We start from the raw sequence: 19573 nt of genomic DNA on the forward strand, positions 1-19573 counted from the left end.
CCTTTACAGCTCTCTGAGGCAGCCTCAATTTTCAGATTCTCTCACGACTAATTACAAGCTTGAGTGATCACTCAAAGCAGAAATAAAGTTAAGGCAAAATGAATACCTCTCCTTCTTTCTCCACAACCATATCATACATAACCATACGTTAATGAGTATTCCTTTTACTTATGAACTGTCATTACCTTACAGAGCCATAGATTGAGATTTCCCAAATGAAAGAGAACACACAGCTTTAGTCAACCAGTACCATGGCTGGAAAAGAGTGCAATCCATAATGAAATTATTCAGCCTTCATTCTCTGAAACTAACTTGAAGGATGTTGCCTATAAATAAATCATACAACTAGTATACATGACAGATACTATTAGAGTCTGTCATGGTCTGAATATGCTTAGCCCAGGGAGTGGCACTATTTGGAGATATGGCCTTGTTAGTGTAGGTGTGGCCTTGCTGGAGTGGGTGTGGCCTTGTTGGGATGGGTGTGTCACTGTGGGCTTGGGCTTTAAGACCCTCATCCTAGCTGCCTGGAAGCTAGTCTTCTCCTAGCAGCCTTCAGATGAAGATGTAAAATTCTCAGCTTCTCCTGCACCATGCCTACCTGGATGCTGTTACGTTCCTGCTTTGATGATACTGGACTGAACTTCTGAACTTGTAAGCTAGGCCCAATTAACTGTTGTCCTTATAAGAGTTGCTTTGGTCATAGTTCTCTTCACAGCACTAAAACCCTAACTAAGACTTTTTTGGCACACTATAGAACAAACCAAGTTCCAACACTAAGATTGTAAGGAAACTTAAGAAAACAACAGAACAAGGCCCTGCCAGCACCAGGGAGGAGAGGTCAAAACACCAGGTGAGCACAGGAATCAGAGGCTAGAAGTACAGTGAGTCTGGCATGGTGCACAGGGGCTCACTGGTCAATATGATTTGGTTTCAAATATTTGGTTTCAAATCATAATCTTGCACTAGGACATATGGGGAAGATCCCTACTTAGTTTTTCCAAGAATAAATGGACAATAAAACCAATTCCCTCATTAAGATACATAGGAGATATATATGGGTCTTCCTGGAATGGTTCTTCAGAGAAAAGATCATACAATAGACTGATGGTTAACTGTATGCTTGAAACCTGATGTGTAAGTGCTCAGTCAAACATCAGCCCATTGCTCTACATGCTTCTGTAATAGCATATTCATTTCATTTTACTCACATAGGTTTTTGAGACAGGATCTCATGTAAGCCCATGCTGATTTCAAACTCATTATACAGCCAAGTATGGCCCTGAACTCTTCCTGAGAAGCCTGCCTCTACCTCCCCAGGGCTAAGATTATCCACATTTGCTGCCACGCCTGAATGTGACAGGGTTTTAGTTAAGAACTCCTGAAATGGCTGTTTCAACTAGTTGAAAACCCTGAATACTAGAACAATACTATACTTGCACCAGACTGTTGGGAGCCGAACAATGAATTAGCCAGCCAAAAGCTTTTAAACAATGTCTCTAATGCAGACACCTACCCGCCCTAGAGATTGATTTACCAATATCCACAATCATGTCGGCCAAGTAATTCAACAATAAGTTTCTCTGTGCATTCATCAATGTGTGTGTGTGTGTGTGTGTGTGTGTGTGTGTGTGTACAAGTGTGATTGTAGGTATGAAAGTATCCTATTGGTTCTGTTGCTCTGGTGAATTCAAACAAATCACTTAACTAAATATTAAATATAGAATGTGATGCCTTCAAATATACTCACCTTGAAAAGGATTTTTTGTGTTTTTTGTTTTGCTTTGTCTCTTGTTTTGTTTTCTTTAATGCAAGGTTTATTTCCATCTTCCTCCAACATAATGAATAGATTCTGTTGGTTCCACTAGATTAACCAGAGTCAAAGTGTTCCTTTCTAGACTTCAGGTGAGAATTTCTTATGACAAGAGCCAAAATCTGGTTACTCCAAACTCCTGAAGGTACTTCATCTGCAAATGGTCCATCTCCTGAGGATGCTGCCATTCCTGACAGGCACTCAGTCACTACTAAGAGAAGAAACCAGCAGTATAAAGTTCTGCAGGCATCGTAGCCTCCAAGAAAAACTGAAGACTCTGCTCAACTTAGCATGTGAATGATTAGCTGAGAGAGAGGTCACCACCTCAGATCACTATAGATAAGAAATGTATAGAAATTTATTCAAAATCATAATCAGGAAGAATATTTTCTTCATTGAATTTGTAGCCTTTTCCCAATGTAATTATTTTTCTAGAAAGAAACCCTTTGATGCTGTATATTTGGTGTTGCCTCTTTCTAAAGTCAGAGGTTCTTACAATTATATAGAATTATCTAGAATCAGCCAAGAATCACTACCACCAACTCAGAATTCCATGGTACTAACAGAAGTTACTAGTCATGTTTAAGAAAGCTTAAGTACACCTAATGAAAAATTGCAATAAATTTTCTGATTATTTAATTAATTAGGACCTCATTAGAACTCATGAGATGCCAGATTACTTAAAACTCTAAGATCAGAATGACCAGTTAATCTAATTATACCAAAAGCAATACATCAAGTTTATAATCTCACAGTTCTGCTACACAACAAATATGTGTTTCTCATCATCTGTATGCTGAAACATTATTGGCTAAACATTTTTCAAAGGTGGAAGCTGTCCAATACGTGAAAGGAAATGACTTGCTGACCCTGACTAAAAATATTATATACTACTATACAGTCCACTCATACATCAAACGGGTCTCCTCTCAGCCAATACTTTTGTTAGGAACAACAGGAAACTACATATTGGCTGGTGTTGTGGGACAGGAAACATGGTCAAAAGGACCTTGTGGAAGCCTAGACTTTAAAATCCTGTTTCCAACTGATTGTGTGTGATTCTTTTCCACGGGGCTATGTGTAAGCAAGACACTGAAGTAGACACCTCCAGTCACCTTTCTAGACAGGATGCTCACTGAGGTCAGTGACCCTGCAGATCAACACACATGAACTCACACGGGAGCACTGTCAGGGAGCACCCATTAACTCATGTTGGAGTACTATCAGGAGCACCCATGAACTCACACAGGAGCACTGTCATGTTCTCATCAAACAGATGTTTGTTGTCTTTAGTTAAGATTATTCATTAAGATTTGCTGCATTTCAAGTCTAGTGTATCTGATTTCTAAAACCATGTTTTAAGTGACACATCAGAATATCTTAGCACAATAGCTGAACTCAAGAAAAACATCCAATGCCTATAGAAATGGTAGAGTCATCATTTAAAACATACTAGAAGCTTTCCCCCTATACCTGAAAAGCCTAGTCGGAGAAGTGGGATCCATTTGATCCAATATTAAGTATTATAAACTTGCATAAAGAATACAGCAGAATAGTAGGGGACTTGTCTACCATAGGTCCGAATACTCAGCACTACAATCACACACACACAATGAATTTAGCTGGATGTGGTTACCCACACATGTAACCTCAGCATACAGTAACTGTTTTTCAGACAGGAGTTAAAACCTTAAATCTTGTATCTGTTAGTGCTGCTTTGGAATGACGATACATACAACTGAGTGAGCATAGCTTGAGGCAGGAGGATTGTGAGTTTGAGGTCAATCTGTGAAACACCATACGTGTACCAATTTTCCTAACACCTTCAACCAGAGGTGTTTTTTGTCCTCCAAAATTAGACTAAAAATTAACCATTAGAATTTTAGAAAGAAAGGAAGGAAGGAAGGAAGGAAGGAAGGAAGGAAGGAAGGAAGGAAGGAAGGAAGAATCTAGTTGACAAGATGGCTCAGTATTAAAGGCACCTGTTGCCAAGCAATCTGAGGTCCATTTCTGGGACCTACATAGGAGGAAAGAATGACTCCCACAAATTATCCTCTGACCTTCACATGCATCATGGTATGCATACACATTTATGCACACAATATATGTATATGTATGTATATATGTATACGTATATATGTGTATGTATGTACATATATAAATAAAATTAAATTTAAATAATTTTAAATGTTAAATTATTTTTGTCAACTTCTGTAAATTGTTATTGCTGATCCAGCTGCATACATCCACCTATCACTTTTTGTATGAAACAAGTTTTCTGTCTAGGAGGAGAATTTTATGTATATGGAGTTGGTTCTTCCGCCTCTATGTGGGTTCTAGGAATGGAACTCAGATCTTCAAATTTAAATGGTAAGCTCTTTTCCCTGCTGCTCAATCTCACTAGACCCTGTTTGGTTTTGAGAGGATCCCAAGTAGTCTAGGTTGGCCTAAAACTCTAGGTTGGCCTTGAACTTCTTACCTTCCTGCTGTACCCACACACACACCAGAGATCTGGGGATCATTGGCCTGTATCACATGCTTTTGACTGAACCCAGGGGTCACAAATGCTAGGCAAGCACTCTGTCAACAGACCCAGTCCTTGTAAGAGGAGCATATACTCACTGAAAGTTTACAAAATCTAGAAAAGTGTAAGTCATTTTTAAGTATCACCAATACCCTGTCCACACACTTTTCTTCTCTCCACCATGATATCAGAGTTAATATTTTAATCTACGTGCAGACAGTCTTGGATCTGGATGCATTTTTTTTTTCAAAAATAAAAATGTTTTTAAAAATCCATGGTATGTGTGTATGTATCCCTCTTGTGGTTCCTCATTCTGAAGTCATCTAAGAAACCAGGGAGAGATGGCTCAGCAATTAGGAGCCCATACATATCTTGCAGAGGACCTGGGTGTGATTCTCAGCACCCACATAACTGTAGCTCCAAGTGCAGGGGATCTGATGCCTTCCTCTGGCCTCTGTGGGCTCCAGGCATGGCTGTGGTACATAGACATATGCTCAGGTACAAACACACGTATGCATAAAATAAATAAATAAATGATTTGAAACCCTATACAGAAATCATTGTCCTGTAACGCACTGTACCACCATCATGACAAATTCAACAATTCCCCTTTTACTGGAAATGTGAATTATTTTATTTTCTACTAACACAAATAACAATGTAATCCTTACAAAGATTACATGAACTTCTGCCAAACCCAAAAGGCAGAAAACAGGAAAGGTCTGTAAGAAAGGTTGATAGGTGAGAATTCAAGCTTATATAGGGGATGAGACTGCTCACATAGTCTAACTAAGACTTGGGGTTCAATACTCAGCACCTGAAAAAGTAAATAAAACAGACTTGCAAACACATGAAAGCCTGCACCTTCACCAGTTACTAAGCACAATATACAGAAGTTATGAGTAGCAATGTTGGCTACCTCCAGAAAATTTCTAAAGCAATGCTTGGTATTGTCATGCAAACGTATTCCAATGCAACGCAATGATAACGCAACCTTTCTGAAGTAGAATGCATCAGAATATCTGAAGGGCTTTAAAATAATTTGTTAGTATTTTTATTTTTTAAAATCTAACCTAAATAAGAAAAAATGTCTAGATGCTGCACACATATACAAACATGTATGTGATGTCAGTTCATTTTAAACATCAATTCTATATACAGATGCTTAAAGTCAGTGCAGACCATGGCTCATAATATTGCAATGATTTGTGTATGCCTTCTAAAAGGTCGCATGGTGGGATTATAACTACAATAGAGAGGGGGCTGTTGGAAGGCATTAATGCCTTTCCTAGAGGACTGCATCAGTGAGAGAGCCTGCAGTCATAAGTGCCTGCACCGGTGCATTTTTCCCTGTAGCATCAGTTCAAGTGCCCTTCACCTTGGTCGCCCTTGCCAGATGCCACCACCATGCTCTCAGAGTTTCCAGTCTCTGGATCATGATCTAAATGAACTCAGATACCCTGTTAGGGCAACACAGGAGGACATTCTTCAATTCTGTTTGTCCAACTTGGTATCATTTGAATCTAAAAGCCCCCCTTCCTCTTGTCCAGGCTCATCCTGTGAACACCTGATCCTGAGACTTTGCTACTCTGAATGTGAAGGTTGTGGAACCTGGCTGGCAGCAGTCACTATCTTCTTCCGGTTCCAGCTAAGCACTCTGCCTACCAGCCTGCCACTTGAAGAACTCCTCGTCACCACATAAACCCTGCCAAGCACTGTGCCCTCCTGCCCCCATACCTTCCCACCATGATGGACTACACCCTCTGAGACAATGGGCCAGAATCCTCTCTTAAGTTGCTTCTGTTAGGTACTGATCTTAGCAATGAGAAAATGACTAATACACAACTATATCATCACACATTCTCATTTCTAGTCCAAACTCTACCCTTTTCTTTTTTGAAACGTGTCAGTATATAGATAGCCCAGGCTAACCAACTCTCAATCCTTCTGCCTTTCTGCCAGCATGCCACCTACTCGGCAGCTTCAACCTTTCTTTGTTTTTGTTATTGATGATGTTGTTGATGACGATGACGATGTTAGTGATGTTTTTGTTTGCCACAAAGTCTCACATAGCACACTACCCTAATTCTGTTGCTGAAGGTGACTTTAAATACCTAATCCTCCAGCCTCTACTTCCCAAGTGCTGAGATTATCAGGTGTGTGTTAACGTGTCAAGCAGATAGTCTTATTTCATAAGACTAATTTGCATTTGTTTTAAGGTTCTCAGCTCAGTGTTAAAGTTTCTAAGAGAAAATAGGTACTTTCTCTGTGGAAAATGTATGAAGTCCTGTGTGTATGTTACTAACAGGAGCACAGCCATGTCAAGATCCCCAGTGCCTCAGACACATGAGAATGGCAAGGACTTTCCCTGGTCCAAGTACTGAACTGACACTGAATGCAGGCACACTGCCACGCCTCCAATCTGAGACTGCTCTCCTACGGAGGCCTCCTACCGAGGTTAACTACCCCTCTACCTCCTTCCCCTTCTGTTCCTGCTAGACAAATAATGGGTTTGAGGACTATTGCTGGTACCCTTCCCCCAGAGAGCAGGGCCCATCTGATGCCAGCTTTCTGTATCTGTGCTGTCACTCAGTCAACCCAGTCAGTTCCGTCTCAAAGCTGGGAAAGCCACAGCAGCACAATATACAAAGCTTAATGTGTAACTTATCCCCCATCCATCCATAAATACACAGGGATTAGAGCTAACACTACATATACACTTTAAAAAAAAAAATCCCAACAAAATATATTAAGTAAGCAAACAAAATTTTCTTTTGGAAAATAAGATTTCTGAGTATCTTTACTCGCGAGATATTTAAATTTTTTTTTGTACAAACTGGTAAGTGAAAAAGTAACAGCTAGTTAGGCTGAAAATTTAGCAACTGTGCAAAAAAATAAAAAATAAAGATCAATACTTCAATCACTCTGAACTATGCTATGAAGCTATTTCCAGAACAAAAGTGAGTGGAAGCAATTAATATGTCAGCCACTAGATTACCCAAAAGTCTCTCTTTCTTCTTAGTTCTTCAGCAGGGTTTTTAATATATACCCAACCCATACTTTCAAAAGACACACTGCTCTCAAATCTACTCTATCAAAATGACTTCCTTTCATTTAATATTTTAACCACTTTTAAGATTTCAGTAGAAGCCATGGTACAAATGAGATTCAGGAACAATATAATATGTTATTCATATTAACAGTTTAACAAAAGATATACTCAGGTTTTTCTCTTGCAAATAATGGCACAAATATGTATGATTACTGTCCAGCACCGTTATGTTTAAGATACAACCGGAGAATTACAAACATCTAGCATAAGCAGGCATCTTTGTAAAACCCACAAATTAGATAGCCTCAATCACAGTGAGCGAGCCAAAGGCTCGAGAGGAGAGCTATCTAAGTCTACAGACTACCAAGTTAATTCTCAGTGTCTAAGTAAACACTGAAGTTTGCCCATGAACAATCCCAATCAACAACAACAAAAGTCACTGAAAGCAAAATCAAAACCCAGTAGGAGAGAAACAACCTTGAGATCATTAGGGAAAAGGCTTTTTCTAAAAAAAAAAAAAATAATAAAATAAAAACATAAACGCACCCAGTCTAAACCCCTCTGAAACCTGGTGTGACTGGCACAGCCCTGTCTCACCACAGCCCTTTAGAACACAGGAGTGCAAACCAATCAGGGAGAACTGGGGTAAAGTTTAGTTCCAGCAACTGGGAGGCAGAAGGAGAAGGCTCACTCCAAAATGGAGGCCAACCTGGTTTACATTGGAAGTTCCAAACTATATGACGCTGACAAGCAACAGCTTGACTTGAAACATCTCCCCAAGCGGGGAAGTGCACTGTCCAAGCAAGTCATATGATTATACATGTCACATAATCATAGGTTCTTCCATCCGCCTTGCACTCTGCTCTCTCCTAGGTCTTGAGTCCTTGTCTGGTGAGACATCATTAAAAGGCAGCATTTGTCTTCCTCTGTCTTTGCCGTCAGAATTCCCTGTAGCCTGCCACTGTCTCTTAATAAATCCAAAGCCATACTCATCCCATCACCTACACACTCTTAAAAGTGCGCTCCGGTTCCGTGGACATGAGATGTCCAAAAGAGGCAAAGCCACTGAGACAGGAAGTACATTACTGTTTGTCACCGGATGGAGGAAGAGAAATTGGGAATGATCAATAACAAACAGACTGGGGATTTTTTGCTGGATGATGGAAACATTCTAGAATTAGATACTAGTGGTGGTTACACAACCCAGTAAAAATGAACAGGATCCTGGAAACGGTGAACTTTTAGTCTGTTTAATTTTATTTCAATACAGTATTGCAGATCAACATTGAATATACAAAAACAAGTGCACAGAGACCTAGCGTGCTCTTCCCCTTACCTTTCCTTTTACCTCCAAACAATGAGCTCCCTATAAGGATAATAATATTCAAGCAGAAGCTTAAAAGGTCATCTTTCAGCAAAATGCAGCTGACAGCTTCCTTTAGTAACTAGGAAATTACGTTAGACCGCTTTCAGTATTGCCAGCTCTAAGTCTCTGTGTTCCCAACATGAAGAGATTAACGCTAGGGAAAATGAAAGAACTGACCAGGAAGAAAACTATGAAGCAGAATAAAGGAAGTGAATTGTTTTCTGAGGCTAGGATAGCAATGTTTTTGGTTTGCTCAGAATTTCGTTGGCTTTCTGAACCAATCCCTAAGCTACTGTTTTGGGTATAGTGGTAAAGAAGTTAGAAAAAAGCAAATGCAAAGAAGATGTAAATCAAATTGCTCCATACGAGCTGGGTTAATAAGGTGAGTTATGTATGAACATTAACAGTTCTCCCCCTGCCCCAAAACTTGCCATCTTCCTTTGAAAGCTCTTGAGTCCAGCAACCTGTGTTCTTATAAGGAAGTTTAGAGCAAAGACAAAAAAGTTATGCTGAGCAAAACCTTCAAAGTTTGCTGCTAAATGTAAGGAAACATTAAACATGATTTGCTGGAGGAAAAAACTCTCTTTATAAGCAAGTGATAATTGTTCAGTGATCAAGAACCAAGCATACAGTATATAGCCTTGAATTTTAGGCAAGGGACTAATTTTACATATATTATTTGATTCTGCAGAATATATTCAATTAGTTGACATTTTTCATTTGCTTCATTATGAACCATAGGTTACAAAACATCAAAATGTAAGAGGAAATCCAGTTTCAATGTTATGCCTTCAAAGTAATCCAAATAAGAACAAGACAATTAAGATGACAGTGCCTATGTGTCCTCTAGACGCTCACTGATTAGATACCCCCAAAGAATGGAAGGGATTGAATTTCTCAGTCAACCGAAACTTTCCTTCTCCTCCTGTCTCTTTATAATGAAAGCAACAGGAGGGTCTAGGCTGTGGTGTTTTAATGACCCAAACTTCTTCTGCATACAAAGACCATAATCCACTTTGGCATCCAGAAACAGTGCCTTGTGTAACTGCAACTTGTTCTTATAGGAATCCTATTGCACAAACATACTTAAGCAGCCCCACCCAGGGAGCAGACTGCTGAACATCTTATGGCCAGCTTCCCTGGAGAGCCAAACACTGTGCTTCACTCTGAAATCCAAAGAGGGGTCTGGAGAGCTGCACCGACACAACTTAGGACATTGTGGGAAATGCAGAACCTCTCTGGTGGGATGGCACACCCAGCACTCAAACAGCTGAGGCAAGAGGACTGCCAAGAGTTCAAGACCACACTGGGCCACAAAATATGCTTCATGCCAATCAGGGAGGGCTACCCAAGCATAAAATAGGAAAAGAAAAGAAAATATAGCCTCTTAGATTCCAGTCCTGATCTACTGTTGAATAAGTTTCATACAGTATTGTAAACTATTAAATTCTATTATAGAAGTAGAGAAAACGTATGAGACAGAAGATTTGGTTCAGTGGTAGAGTAGTTAACTAGAATTCCTAAGGCCCAGATTCAATACCCAGCCCTGCCCACCCCAGCCCACCCCAGCTGGGGAAAAGAAAAGAAAACAAATGTGGTAGATGGATGTCCTCAGGAGCTTCACCAACCATGGGAGGTAGTTTATGACAAAGAATTAAAGTAGGTAAGTTAGTAACCACCTGATACTATACAAACAGAATACACAGAAAATGCGACAGAAATAAGGAGGCTAAAGGGACTAACACTTGAAGTCATCACTATGTCACCTCTGGGCTGACAGTTGTATCACCTCCCTATGAAGCTACCCACTTCAAACACTGCAAATGGCCTTTTTCTGGAACTGCAGGGGATCTCCCTGAGGAAAGCAAATAAGACCTGTGGGTTATCAGCAGACAAACACACAGAGACACAGCGATGTCCAGTGTGCTTGCTACTGACCAACACTGCCTTAATACATTGATACCCCAATATGAGCTCTGGTCCTCAGAGCCCCACAACCAATGGAAGAAGGCTGGTGTGAAAGAGACAGTCGGGGTCAGCTTAGGCTATACAGCACGACTCAGAGAGAACCTCAATAGTCCACTGCTGAGATAAGTGCCCAGCCATCAGCCGTCGGCATTCTCTCTCAATGTATCAACCTACTTTATGACTTGCCTCTTGAACCTAGACCTGCATGTTAAACTGAGTCAAGAAAACTGCAGATTCGATCAGTGTAGCCCGGTTGCTGGCTGCTTTTGTTGCATCCCCTCCTTAGCAGCTCGCCTGGCACTGTGATCAGAATCATATGACAGTATCAAGGTAGTTTCTCAGGGAACACCTACAGACACAGAATCTGAATTTTAACAAGATCTCCATGTGATTCATATGCATATTACAGTTTAAGAAGCACTGTTGAAACTTAAAGCCTCCACAGATATAAAAAGTTGGATTTCAGAACTTTGTTCTGAATGTCCATACTGAAAACAAAACAAAACAAACAAACAAAAACCCTCAAATGCCCGGGACAGTGATTCTGAGCCCTTAGGAGGCAGAGAATAAAAAGAAACATCTTCCAAGGCTTCCAAGGGCCCTCTGAGCAGTGAAAGAAGCACCTCTGCCCTTGCCTATCCTTGTGTGAAAACGGGGTCACCAAAGTGCAGCACAGTTTGAGAAACACTTGAAGCAGGCAACACAACTCACCACAACATTAATTCTGCTATCTCATACTTGCTGGGAGTCAGGAAAATCTTTTTCAGATGACGCCATTTCGAGAATACAAACCTAAAGAACACAGGGCTACTGGTACCAGAAAGGGTTATTTATGAGTTCCTTAACGAGACTGTAGTGACCCAAGGAAGGTCACCAAACAGCAGATGAGACTGAAAAGCCTTGTTAATGGGATGCCCACCTCCCATCCGTCCCCCTCACTGTGACAGAGCCTCCCTTACTGGGAGAACATGGGTTTTATTCATAATCTTTCTGACACATGCTAGAGCCTCAGTAAATGTTTTAAAACGATAGAAAAAGAAGTGACAAAGGCTACTTTTGTTTGGCCTTGATTGATGTTTACTTTAATTAAATACCTTGCTTTCAAAAAACTTCTGAATATTAAAACATCATTCTATACCTTAAATTAATATTGATCACAACATTCTCTCCAAGTAAGTTTTGTAGTTTCTATTAATAATCTGATTCTAATAGTCCATGACCTTATTAAATACATCAACCTATGCAATTAGAAATAACTGTGCCTGTAAAAAGACAGAGAAACCCCACTCACTGCTGGCTGGCCAGCAGTACAATGCTATCTTTTGGAGGAGGGGAAGACACTGCATCAGTTTCTTACAGTGTATCCCACGGTGGCCCTGAAGTTTCAATCCTCCTGCTCCAGACTTTCAAACCCTTAGTTTACAGACATGTGCCACCATATCTCAATGAATCTGACCAATGTCAAATAACTAATAAATGTAAGGAATATGTTTCAGGAAAAGTCAACTATTTGTTTGTCTGTCTGTTTGTTTGTTTGTTTGTTTGTTTTTCTGGGTCCAAATTTAAGACATCCTAAGGTCTTGAACATTTACTGAGAATCACTGTAAGAGAACTGACGTAGACTTTAGAACCAGTGTCACTCCACAAAGCTCAGGCAGGAGACTAATGAAGAACTAGATATGTCGGGAATATTTTACCTAGTTTAGAAAAAGCAGAATTACCAAACATCTAAAAGTTGCAAACATTCTTTCCGTCAATAGTACGCTTTCTATTGCTTCTCAAAGAGGGAGTATTTAAACAGCAAAGAAAATGAGTCTGATCTTAACCTTCCAGTGCCTAAATAAAGCTTTACAAATATAAGCAAGCACATATAGTGAATGGGTGAACACATTCTGTTCCAAATAACCCATGGAATCCCTGTCACTGCATATCAAGTAGAGCCAAGAACTCAAAGGCCAAAGGCATTTGGGCACAGTTCTGTTACACCGCTAACCTGAGTTTATTTTAAATAAAATGTACTCCAGAACTGACTACTAGGTCACAGAAGGGCTAATCTTACAGAAAGGAATGTCTCCTGCAGCTAGCAGCATGACTAACACACATGATGAGCCTACAAAAACACTGGTTGGATTTTGTTTTTAAATTACCATCCTTTGAGGGAAAAAAATGTAAATGCGGACTGAACCAATCTGCACATCAGTAGAAAGCTGCCTGCAAATGTCCAAGTGTATCCACTTTCCTGTTAAACAGGGGAAGCAACAAGAAAGAGTAATTGTCCCATTCATTACAAAGGAGATAAGAATGACACTTGTGTTTGCAAACTTAATTCACTCCAACTAGTTAACAGGCCAGTGAAAGGCCGATGCTCTCCAATGCTCACATCTTCCCGGGACCCAGGTTCTTTATGAAACGGGTTAAATGCAGACATTATCTTTTTCTATATGAATCCCAGTTTGAATGAAAGAAGCATCACACTTCTTATAAGCAATAGAAACAAGAAAGTCTGAATTTTAAATTTTCATACCAAAGAGCTGGCTTGCTCACATACGAAGACATAATTCAGTAACAAGTCCTTTAAAATCCATCACACAGACCACTGCGCAGTTATGTTCTGTGCATCCCAAGACCTGAATACAGGCTGGTGTCCCACGAGACTGGAGGGCTAACAGTCTAGATGATAAATGTTCATCATCTGCTATTCCCCTGCTTTCAGTAGTCAGTGGCCGGGATTCACAAACTCCTTGAAGAGCTTTTTCACTTACGTATCTCATGTTCAGTTTAAAACAGTTTAATCTTACCGGTTTCTTCCTAAGGGGAAGAAAGATGACGTTCAAAGAACAGGTAAATAGTAAGGTCTGGGAGCTCACTGGACAGGATTAGGGAAAGGATACCTTTGAAGTTGGTGCCTAAAAGTGAGAATAACCCCCCAAGACCCGGCAAGCAGAGAGAATTAATACAAGAAGGCATTAAAAAATCCAAAGACAAAGCTTATTTTCAAACTAAATTCATATCTCTGGTTCATTTTAAACATAGATGAACTGCATGTGGTAATTCTGACCCAAAGTGCCCACCATATACTAATAACTCTGCCTTACTAACATCTACACAGAATTTCACATGATTATTACTTTATTTCAAAATATTATTGCTTAGTCTCAGCAGTGCCAGGCATTTCTGTGAGGATTTCCAGAGAAGTTTTCTATCTTAGAGCATCATATACAAGTCCAGGGGTCAGAAATGACAACTGTCAGTGACTTTAGGTTTTTGAGGAGCAAACTGACAAAGATATACTTTCAAATTCCAAATCTATCATCTGTACATCACGTGTGCTAGAAAGTGGTATCAAACTACACATTTGCACCCTAACTCCCTGCACGCCACACAGACATGATGCCTGAATCTACGGACTGAGTTAGTGGGCAAGTCCACTCTGAAAAAGCACTCCAAGGGAGTCTGGTACTCAACCAACTGCCTCCGGCCCTCACTGCCATTTTGCACTAAAGCCATTCCGCCACTGGCTGCTAAGAGGCTTTCTGCTCCTCTCCTAGGTCAAATGTTAGTTACGTGAAGTCATCACAGTAAAGCAGCTGAACTCAACTGGCATTTATTTGATATGTAAGAGGAAAAGATAATGCCATGAAGATCAAGTCAATTAATTACACTTCCCAGCACAAAATTTCCCCGTAAAGCTACGTAATACATTCGGAAACTGAAGTTGTACATGGCCACGGTTTTGCAGGGCTTGACTTAGGTCAGCTGACACACTTCCATAAGGCAAATGTTCACAACCAAGTAGCAATCCAAAAAGGAAAAAGGAAAGTTCAGCATCATGATCCACATACACGGAAGGGATGTCTCCGAAACATTTAGCAAGTAAATAAACCATCAAGGCCAGCACAGATCATCACCCAGTGTCCCTTACTCCCTGTGTCTTGTAATGCAGTCGGAAAGTGATTAGTGACAGGGAATCTCAAAGAACCCCTTGTAAAATTGTAAAAACAGTTGTATTTCAAAAACTTCTGTTTGGGGTGTGTGTGTGTGTGTGTGTGTGTGTGTGTGTGTGTGTGTGCCTGCTGCTCAGATTCCACCCCACTGGAACGTACCTCACAAATTTCTTCACCTTTCCGATACCTCACTGGTGGTTTATGCTCACTGGGCATCACATTTACAAACTGGACTGACACGTCTCCAACTCCACACTCCTAAAGTCATCCGGAACAGGTGCACACCAACCACCTCCAATTTCTTACAAAACCCAGTAGCTGTCAAAACTATCCTGAATAGGCCCCAGTGCTGAAAGGAAACTTAAGGAACAATCTGAAAAAGCACACTTACCTTAATCGGAGCACAACTAAACTTAATTTTCCTATTTGCTGGGATTTCTTCTTCTTCCGGCAAGCCAACTATCTCCGAGTACTCCATATCGGGCTGATAGTAATTGTTCTCGTCACTGTCTTCCTCCTCATCTTGCTCTGTGCCTGTCTCTCCCCAGTCCGAGTTATACCTGGATCTCACCCTATACACGTTATAGTCACTATGCATGTATACATGGGAACTCTCGAAACTGTTTGAGTCTTCAGGTCCTTCTTTTCCACAGCTGGATGCAGAAGCATCGGGGGAGGTTAGGTCACCACCTGTCAGGTCTTTCTTCCCTTGCTGAGCTCTCTCACTCCCCACCACATTAGCTTCGGCATCCTCTAACGGCTTGTTCTGTGGTGAAAGGATATTAGACTTTGGCATTGCCTGGCTCTCAGCAGAGGGTTCTTCGGGACTGTCTTTATCAGTGCTGTCCAGAGTCTCTGGTTGAGCTGTGACGTCCTCAGCTTCTGTGCTCAGCTGTCTCTCTCCACTAGGCAATGAAGCTAAAGAGGTACCTTTCTGAGCCACTTCCGGTACTGGCATGGCATTACTCTTCTGAGGATCCTCTGTATCAGTATCTTGTTTGTTTGAAGAAGGTCTCGAATTAGAATCCTTGAGACGGCCAAAGGTGTCCAGATTGGTTACGGTAACAGATGGTAAATTCAGGGGGTAATGCCCAGTCACCGAGTAGTCACTGTTCTCAGCCTTCCCAGAAGCGATGGCACCTGGAGACTCACTGCTCTCAAACACTGCACTCAGTTGACTCACCGTGGGAGAGACAGCTTCCGTCCGGGGGCTCAGGCTGTCCAAGGAATCACTGCTGCCTCTGTTGGACTTGCAGCCACCCCACTCATCCTGTGGTTCAGCCCCTCCACCTTTCTCTTTCTTTGGGGAATAGCGATTATTTTGCCCTGACTCATGCACACTTCTCTCAAACATCTTCCGAGTCTCTGTGAACTTGGCATATGAAGGGCCATCATGCATGGTGTCAAATCTACTAATTCGTTCAGAGACAGAGGACTCCAACTTAACCACTGAGCCATCCGTTTTCTCCACAAACTCTTTGGGCTTCATTCTTCTCTGAGGGGATGAGGGCCTACCTTTCCCCCTCGTTTTGGCAACGATGGCAGCGTTCTCATTAGGCTCCATACCCATCTGCATAAACAGATTTTTAATTCTGTTGACATTGGAGCCATACTTCCTACCTCTGTTCTGCTGGGAGCCCTCACCTTCTTTCGTTTTCTGTTCCCCATCTGGCTTGGGTTTGTCAAAAGTACTTTTCAGTGCCTGGAACTCTGTTCTATACGCATTCCTGTGAGGAGAGGCACTTCTGAGAGTGGTTCGTTCACCTGAAGATTCAGCTTTCAACATTTTTACTTCAAGGGTGAAGAGCCAATGCTCATAATGATCACGGGGGGAAAATAACAAAAAACCAAAAAGACCTCTCTTCCTAATCCCCAGGGTCTGACCAGGTAAAGGACCTCTCAAATGGCACACTCGTCCAGTGCTGATTCCAACAGGTGTGTCAGAAATTTATTCACAGTCAAGAGTTAGACAAAATAGCTTTTTTTTTTTCAAAGAGGTTCATCTGTAATAGAAAAGAACGAGTTTCTGAATTCATGTGTTTATCTGAATTTCTACTCAGTCAACCAATCAACACTTAACACTTTGTTTTCCAAGTGGTTCAGCCACATATCAAATCAATTACCTTGAAATGGGGCATTAAAGTCAAGGAGCTAAAGAGTTATTCCAGTTTGTCCTTGGTAACGGAAGTGCTTCAAACATAACTTGGAGATGCTGACAAAACACCCCCTACACACACACACACACACACACACACACACCACTACCACCACCACCACCACACTTGATAGTAATGCTTTAGACCAAGTTTGAGGTATTTCTGTGAATGTATTATGAAAGAATTCAACAACTCATTTACCCCTTTTAAAAAAAAATAAAAATGGTCACTTGATTTTGAAATTTTCCATAACCAATGCAGAACAGGGAAAAGTTTGCAGTCTGTGTCTCCAAACTCTAAAGTATGGTTACGAGAGACCTCTTTAATGGTTCCGAGCCGCTATTCTCATGTACAACATGCCTAAAGTATCAATTTCAGGACAAAACAGACAGAGGTTAAGTTCTGGAAGGTCAATTAAGTTTTACTGTAAGTTTTTCTATGCATTGTTTGGAAGTTTCCTAGCCAAGAGGCTATTATTAATTAGGGAGTGGAGTCTCGTGGGAATAGACACATGAAAAACGTAACAATCAGAAATCAGGTAAACCATGACACTTCCTTCCTTACACAGCCCTGATTTGTCTACTCCTTCTGGCCCCTAACTTACTACAAGATGGGGGTGGGGGTGGGGGTGGGGGTGGGGGGTGGGGGCGGGGAGCAAATGCCATCCATGCTTGCTGTCCTCCAGCCCACAGCTGGATTTTCCATCAATATGCCAGCAGTCCAACACTTCAATGCAGTTCTAAACATTTTTCACTCTGGTTTGTTTTGTTTTGTTTTAATATTAGAGGGAACCACCTCACCCTCAAGCACCATCAGCTGAGGAAGCCCGCACTTTGACTTTAAATCAGCTCCAAAACTCTGCTTCCTGGCCCAGCATGCACGTATGCATGGGCCCATGCATGCAAACAAGAGAGGAGTGTGGTGCCTGTGGTTTGGGTTTTTTGTTTTTTTGTTTTTTTTTTCCTTTATTTCTTTCTTTTTTTGGAAAGGGTTGACAGTGTCCTTCTTACCCATAAACACCCTCCCCTCTCCCCTAGCTGCACACCCCGCTCCCTCCCTCCGCCAATTCAAGCCCGAGGGGGCGGAGGCGGGGGCGAAGGGGGCCGCCGGGGATTCAAAACCTGCCCTCACAAAAGACAAACATAATAAATAACACCAACTTGAGAGGCAGCCGATTTCCCCCCCCCCCCCCCCCAGCCTGGTTCGGGAAGCGATACCTCGGCCCCCGGGGCAGGGCCGGGAGAGCAGGTGACGCCAAGCGCTAAGGCAGGAGGTCGCAGTCTAGCTTTGTGCCAAGAAGCACCTGAAGTCCTAACACATTGGCTGCGGCTGCCGGCGGCTGCCAGGCGGAGCCCAGTGTGTGGCACCGGGAAGAGGCGAGCTCGCCGGCCACCTTAGGCAGACGGGGAGAGAGCAAACGCTAGGGTGGTGATCACAAATGCCTCTGTTTTTCCTCCCAGTGTGCCGGGAAACAATAGATCCCGCTGGATAATGCCTCCGCTCCTCACCCCGGCGCTCCCGACCGCAGTCCACCCCCACCCGCCCGCGGGTCCGCCTTTGTGCACGCCGCCGCGTCCCCGCGCTCCCGCCGCCCCGCCACCCGCACGCCGCCCCCTTACCGAGAGGCCCGGGCGGGAGGTCGGATTCCTCCGGCGCTCTCCCCCCCCAACCCCCCGTGACCGTGCGGGCTCGGCGCAGACCGTGTGCCCTCCGCCCGCTCGTCACGGCGCGGCGCGCGCGGCGGCCGCCTGCACTCGCGCCTCGGCCCCCCACGCGCGTCTTGCCCGCGCGGGGCGGCCCCGGGACGCGCGCTGCGCTCCCCCATCCACCCCCCTCCACACACACACACACACACACACCCCAGCCATGGCGGCCCGGCCTGGGGGACCCGACGCGCTAGCACCCTCGCCTGCGGCCTGGGATTTGGGATGCCGCTCGGCCCACGTGCGGGGCCCCCACGCTGGGCCCTGAGGCCCACGAGGCCCGGTGGACTAGGGGACAGGCCGCGGGGATGAGGAAGGCCCCGGGGTAACAGGTGCCTCACCTCGGCTGATGGGATTAACTCTAGGGCCGCAGAGAGAGGGAGCCCAGCAGCGAAATCCCAGGAGAGGGGGAGAGGGAGCCTCTGGCGGCCAACGAAGGGCGAAAAGCACCGGCCCGAGGCGAGGCCGCCCCACCCCCAAGGCCGTGGGCGAGGGGGTTCTGGCACTTAGGGGCCTGGCAAGTGTGGGTTCCAGGGCAGGGTTTGAACTACCAGATGCTGTGGACCCCACCAAGTCTGTAGTTAACTCGGTGACCCCAGGCATCCAAGGCCTTGGCAATGGCCTGGGCCGGCCTAGAAGGCCAAGACCTAGGCCCTATTCTAGTGTGGCGTCCACTGGAATGACCCAGCTGGCCCTCAAGGCCACACTGCTAGAAGGAAAGGGATGAAGAGGACTTTGGACTTTTCTTCTTGTATATCTCTTTTCAGTTCACACTCCCTGGTTTTGCCCTGTTATGAACTCTGAGTACACCGTCCCCTCCCAAACATGTGAGGGGTTAACATACTTTTCTCCTACATACAAAATGGACGGTGGTGGTTAACACAGATCATTAACGCATCCAAAAGCCATGGGGGGGGCAGGGATCCGATTTTTAAAGAGACAAAATTGTGGTTTTGTCACACATGTGTGAGGTGCATGTGTAATCCCAACACTGCCCAAGACGAGTATTGACTTTGTGGACACTCTATAATCCAGCCATTGTCTGGA

The 19573-nt window shown here is 43.1% G+C and overlaps 1 protein-coding gene across 12 annotated transcripts in view; it reads right to left on the bottom strand.

The window, feature by feature from the left end:
* Positions 1 to 18955, bottom strand: part of Ppp1r9a (protein phosphatase 1 regulatory subunit 9A) — a 263457-nt gene extending 244502 nt beyond the window's left edge. For 9 of the 12 annotated variants that reach the window (XM_034519049.2, XM_034519048.2, XM_034519046.2 and 6 more), the window contains exons 1-2: positions 18868 to 18955; positions 15059 to 16670 (exon numbers count right to left, since the gene is read on the bottom strand). In XM_034519049.2, coding sequence (XP_034374940.1) covers positions 15059 to 16453 — 1395 coding nt within the window. In that variant the 5' untranslated portion in view covers positions 16454 to 16670; positions 18868 to 18955. Of the gene's footprint in view, positions 1 to 15058; positions 16671 to 16790; positions 16934 to 18040; positions 18318 to 18442; positions 18554 to 18867 lie in introns of those variants that run through there. The other 3 variants (XM_076913713.1, XM_076913716.1, XM_076913715.1) reach the window with 3 other exon arrangements.
* Positions 18956 to 19573: the final 618 nt, after the last annotated feature.

The sequence above is a fragment of the Arvicanthis niloticus genome, chromosome 15 (assembly GCF_011762505.2).
Source record: "Arvicanthis niloticus isolate mArvNil1 chromosome 15, mArvNil1.pat.X, whole genome shotgun sequence".
Taxonomy (NCBI): domain Eukaryota; kingdom Metazoa; phylum Chordata; class Mammalia; order Rodentia; family Muridae; genus Arvicanthis; species Arvicanthis niloticus.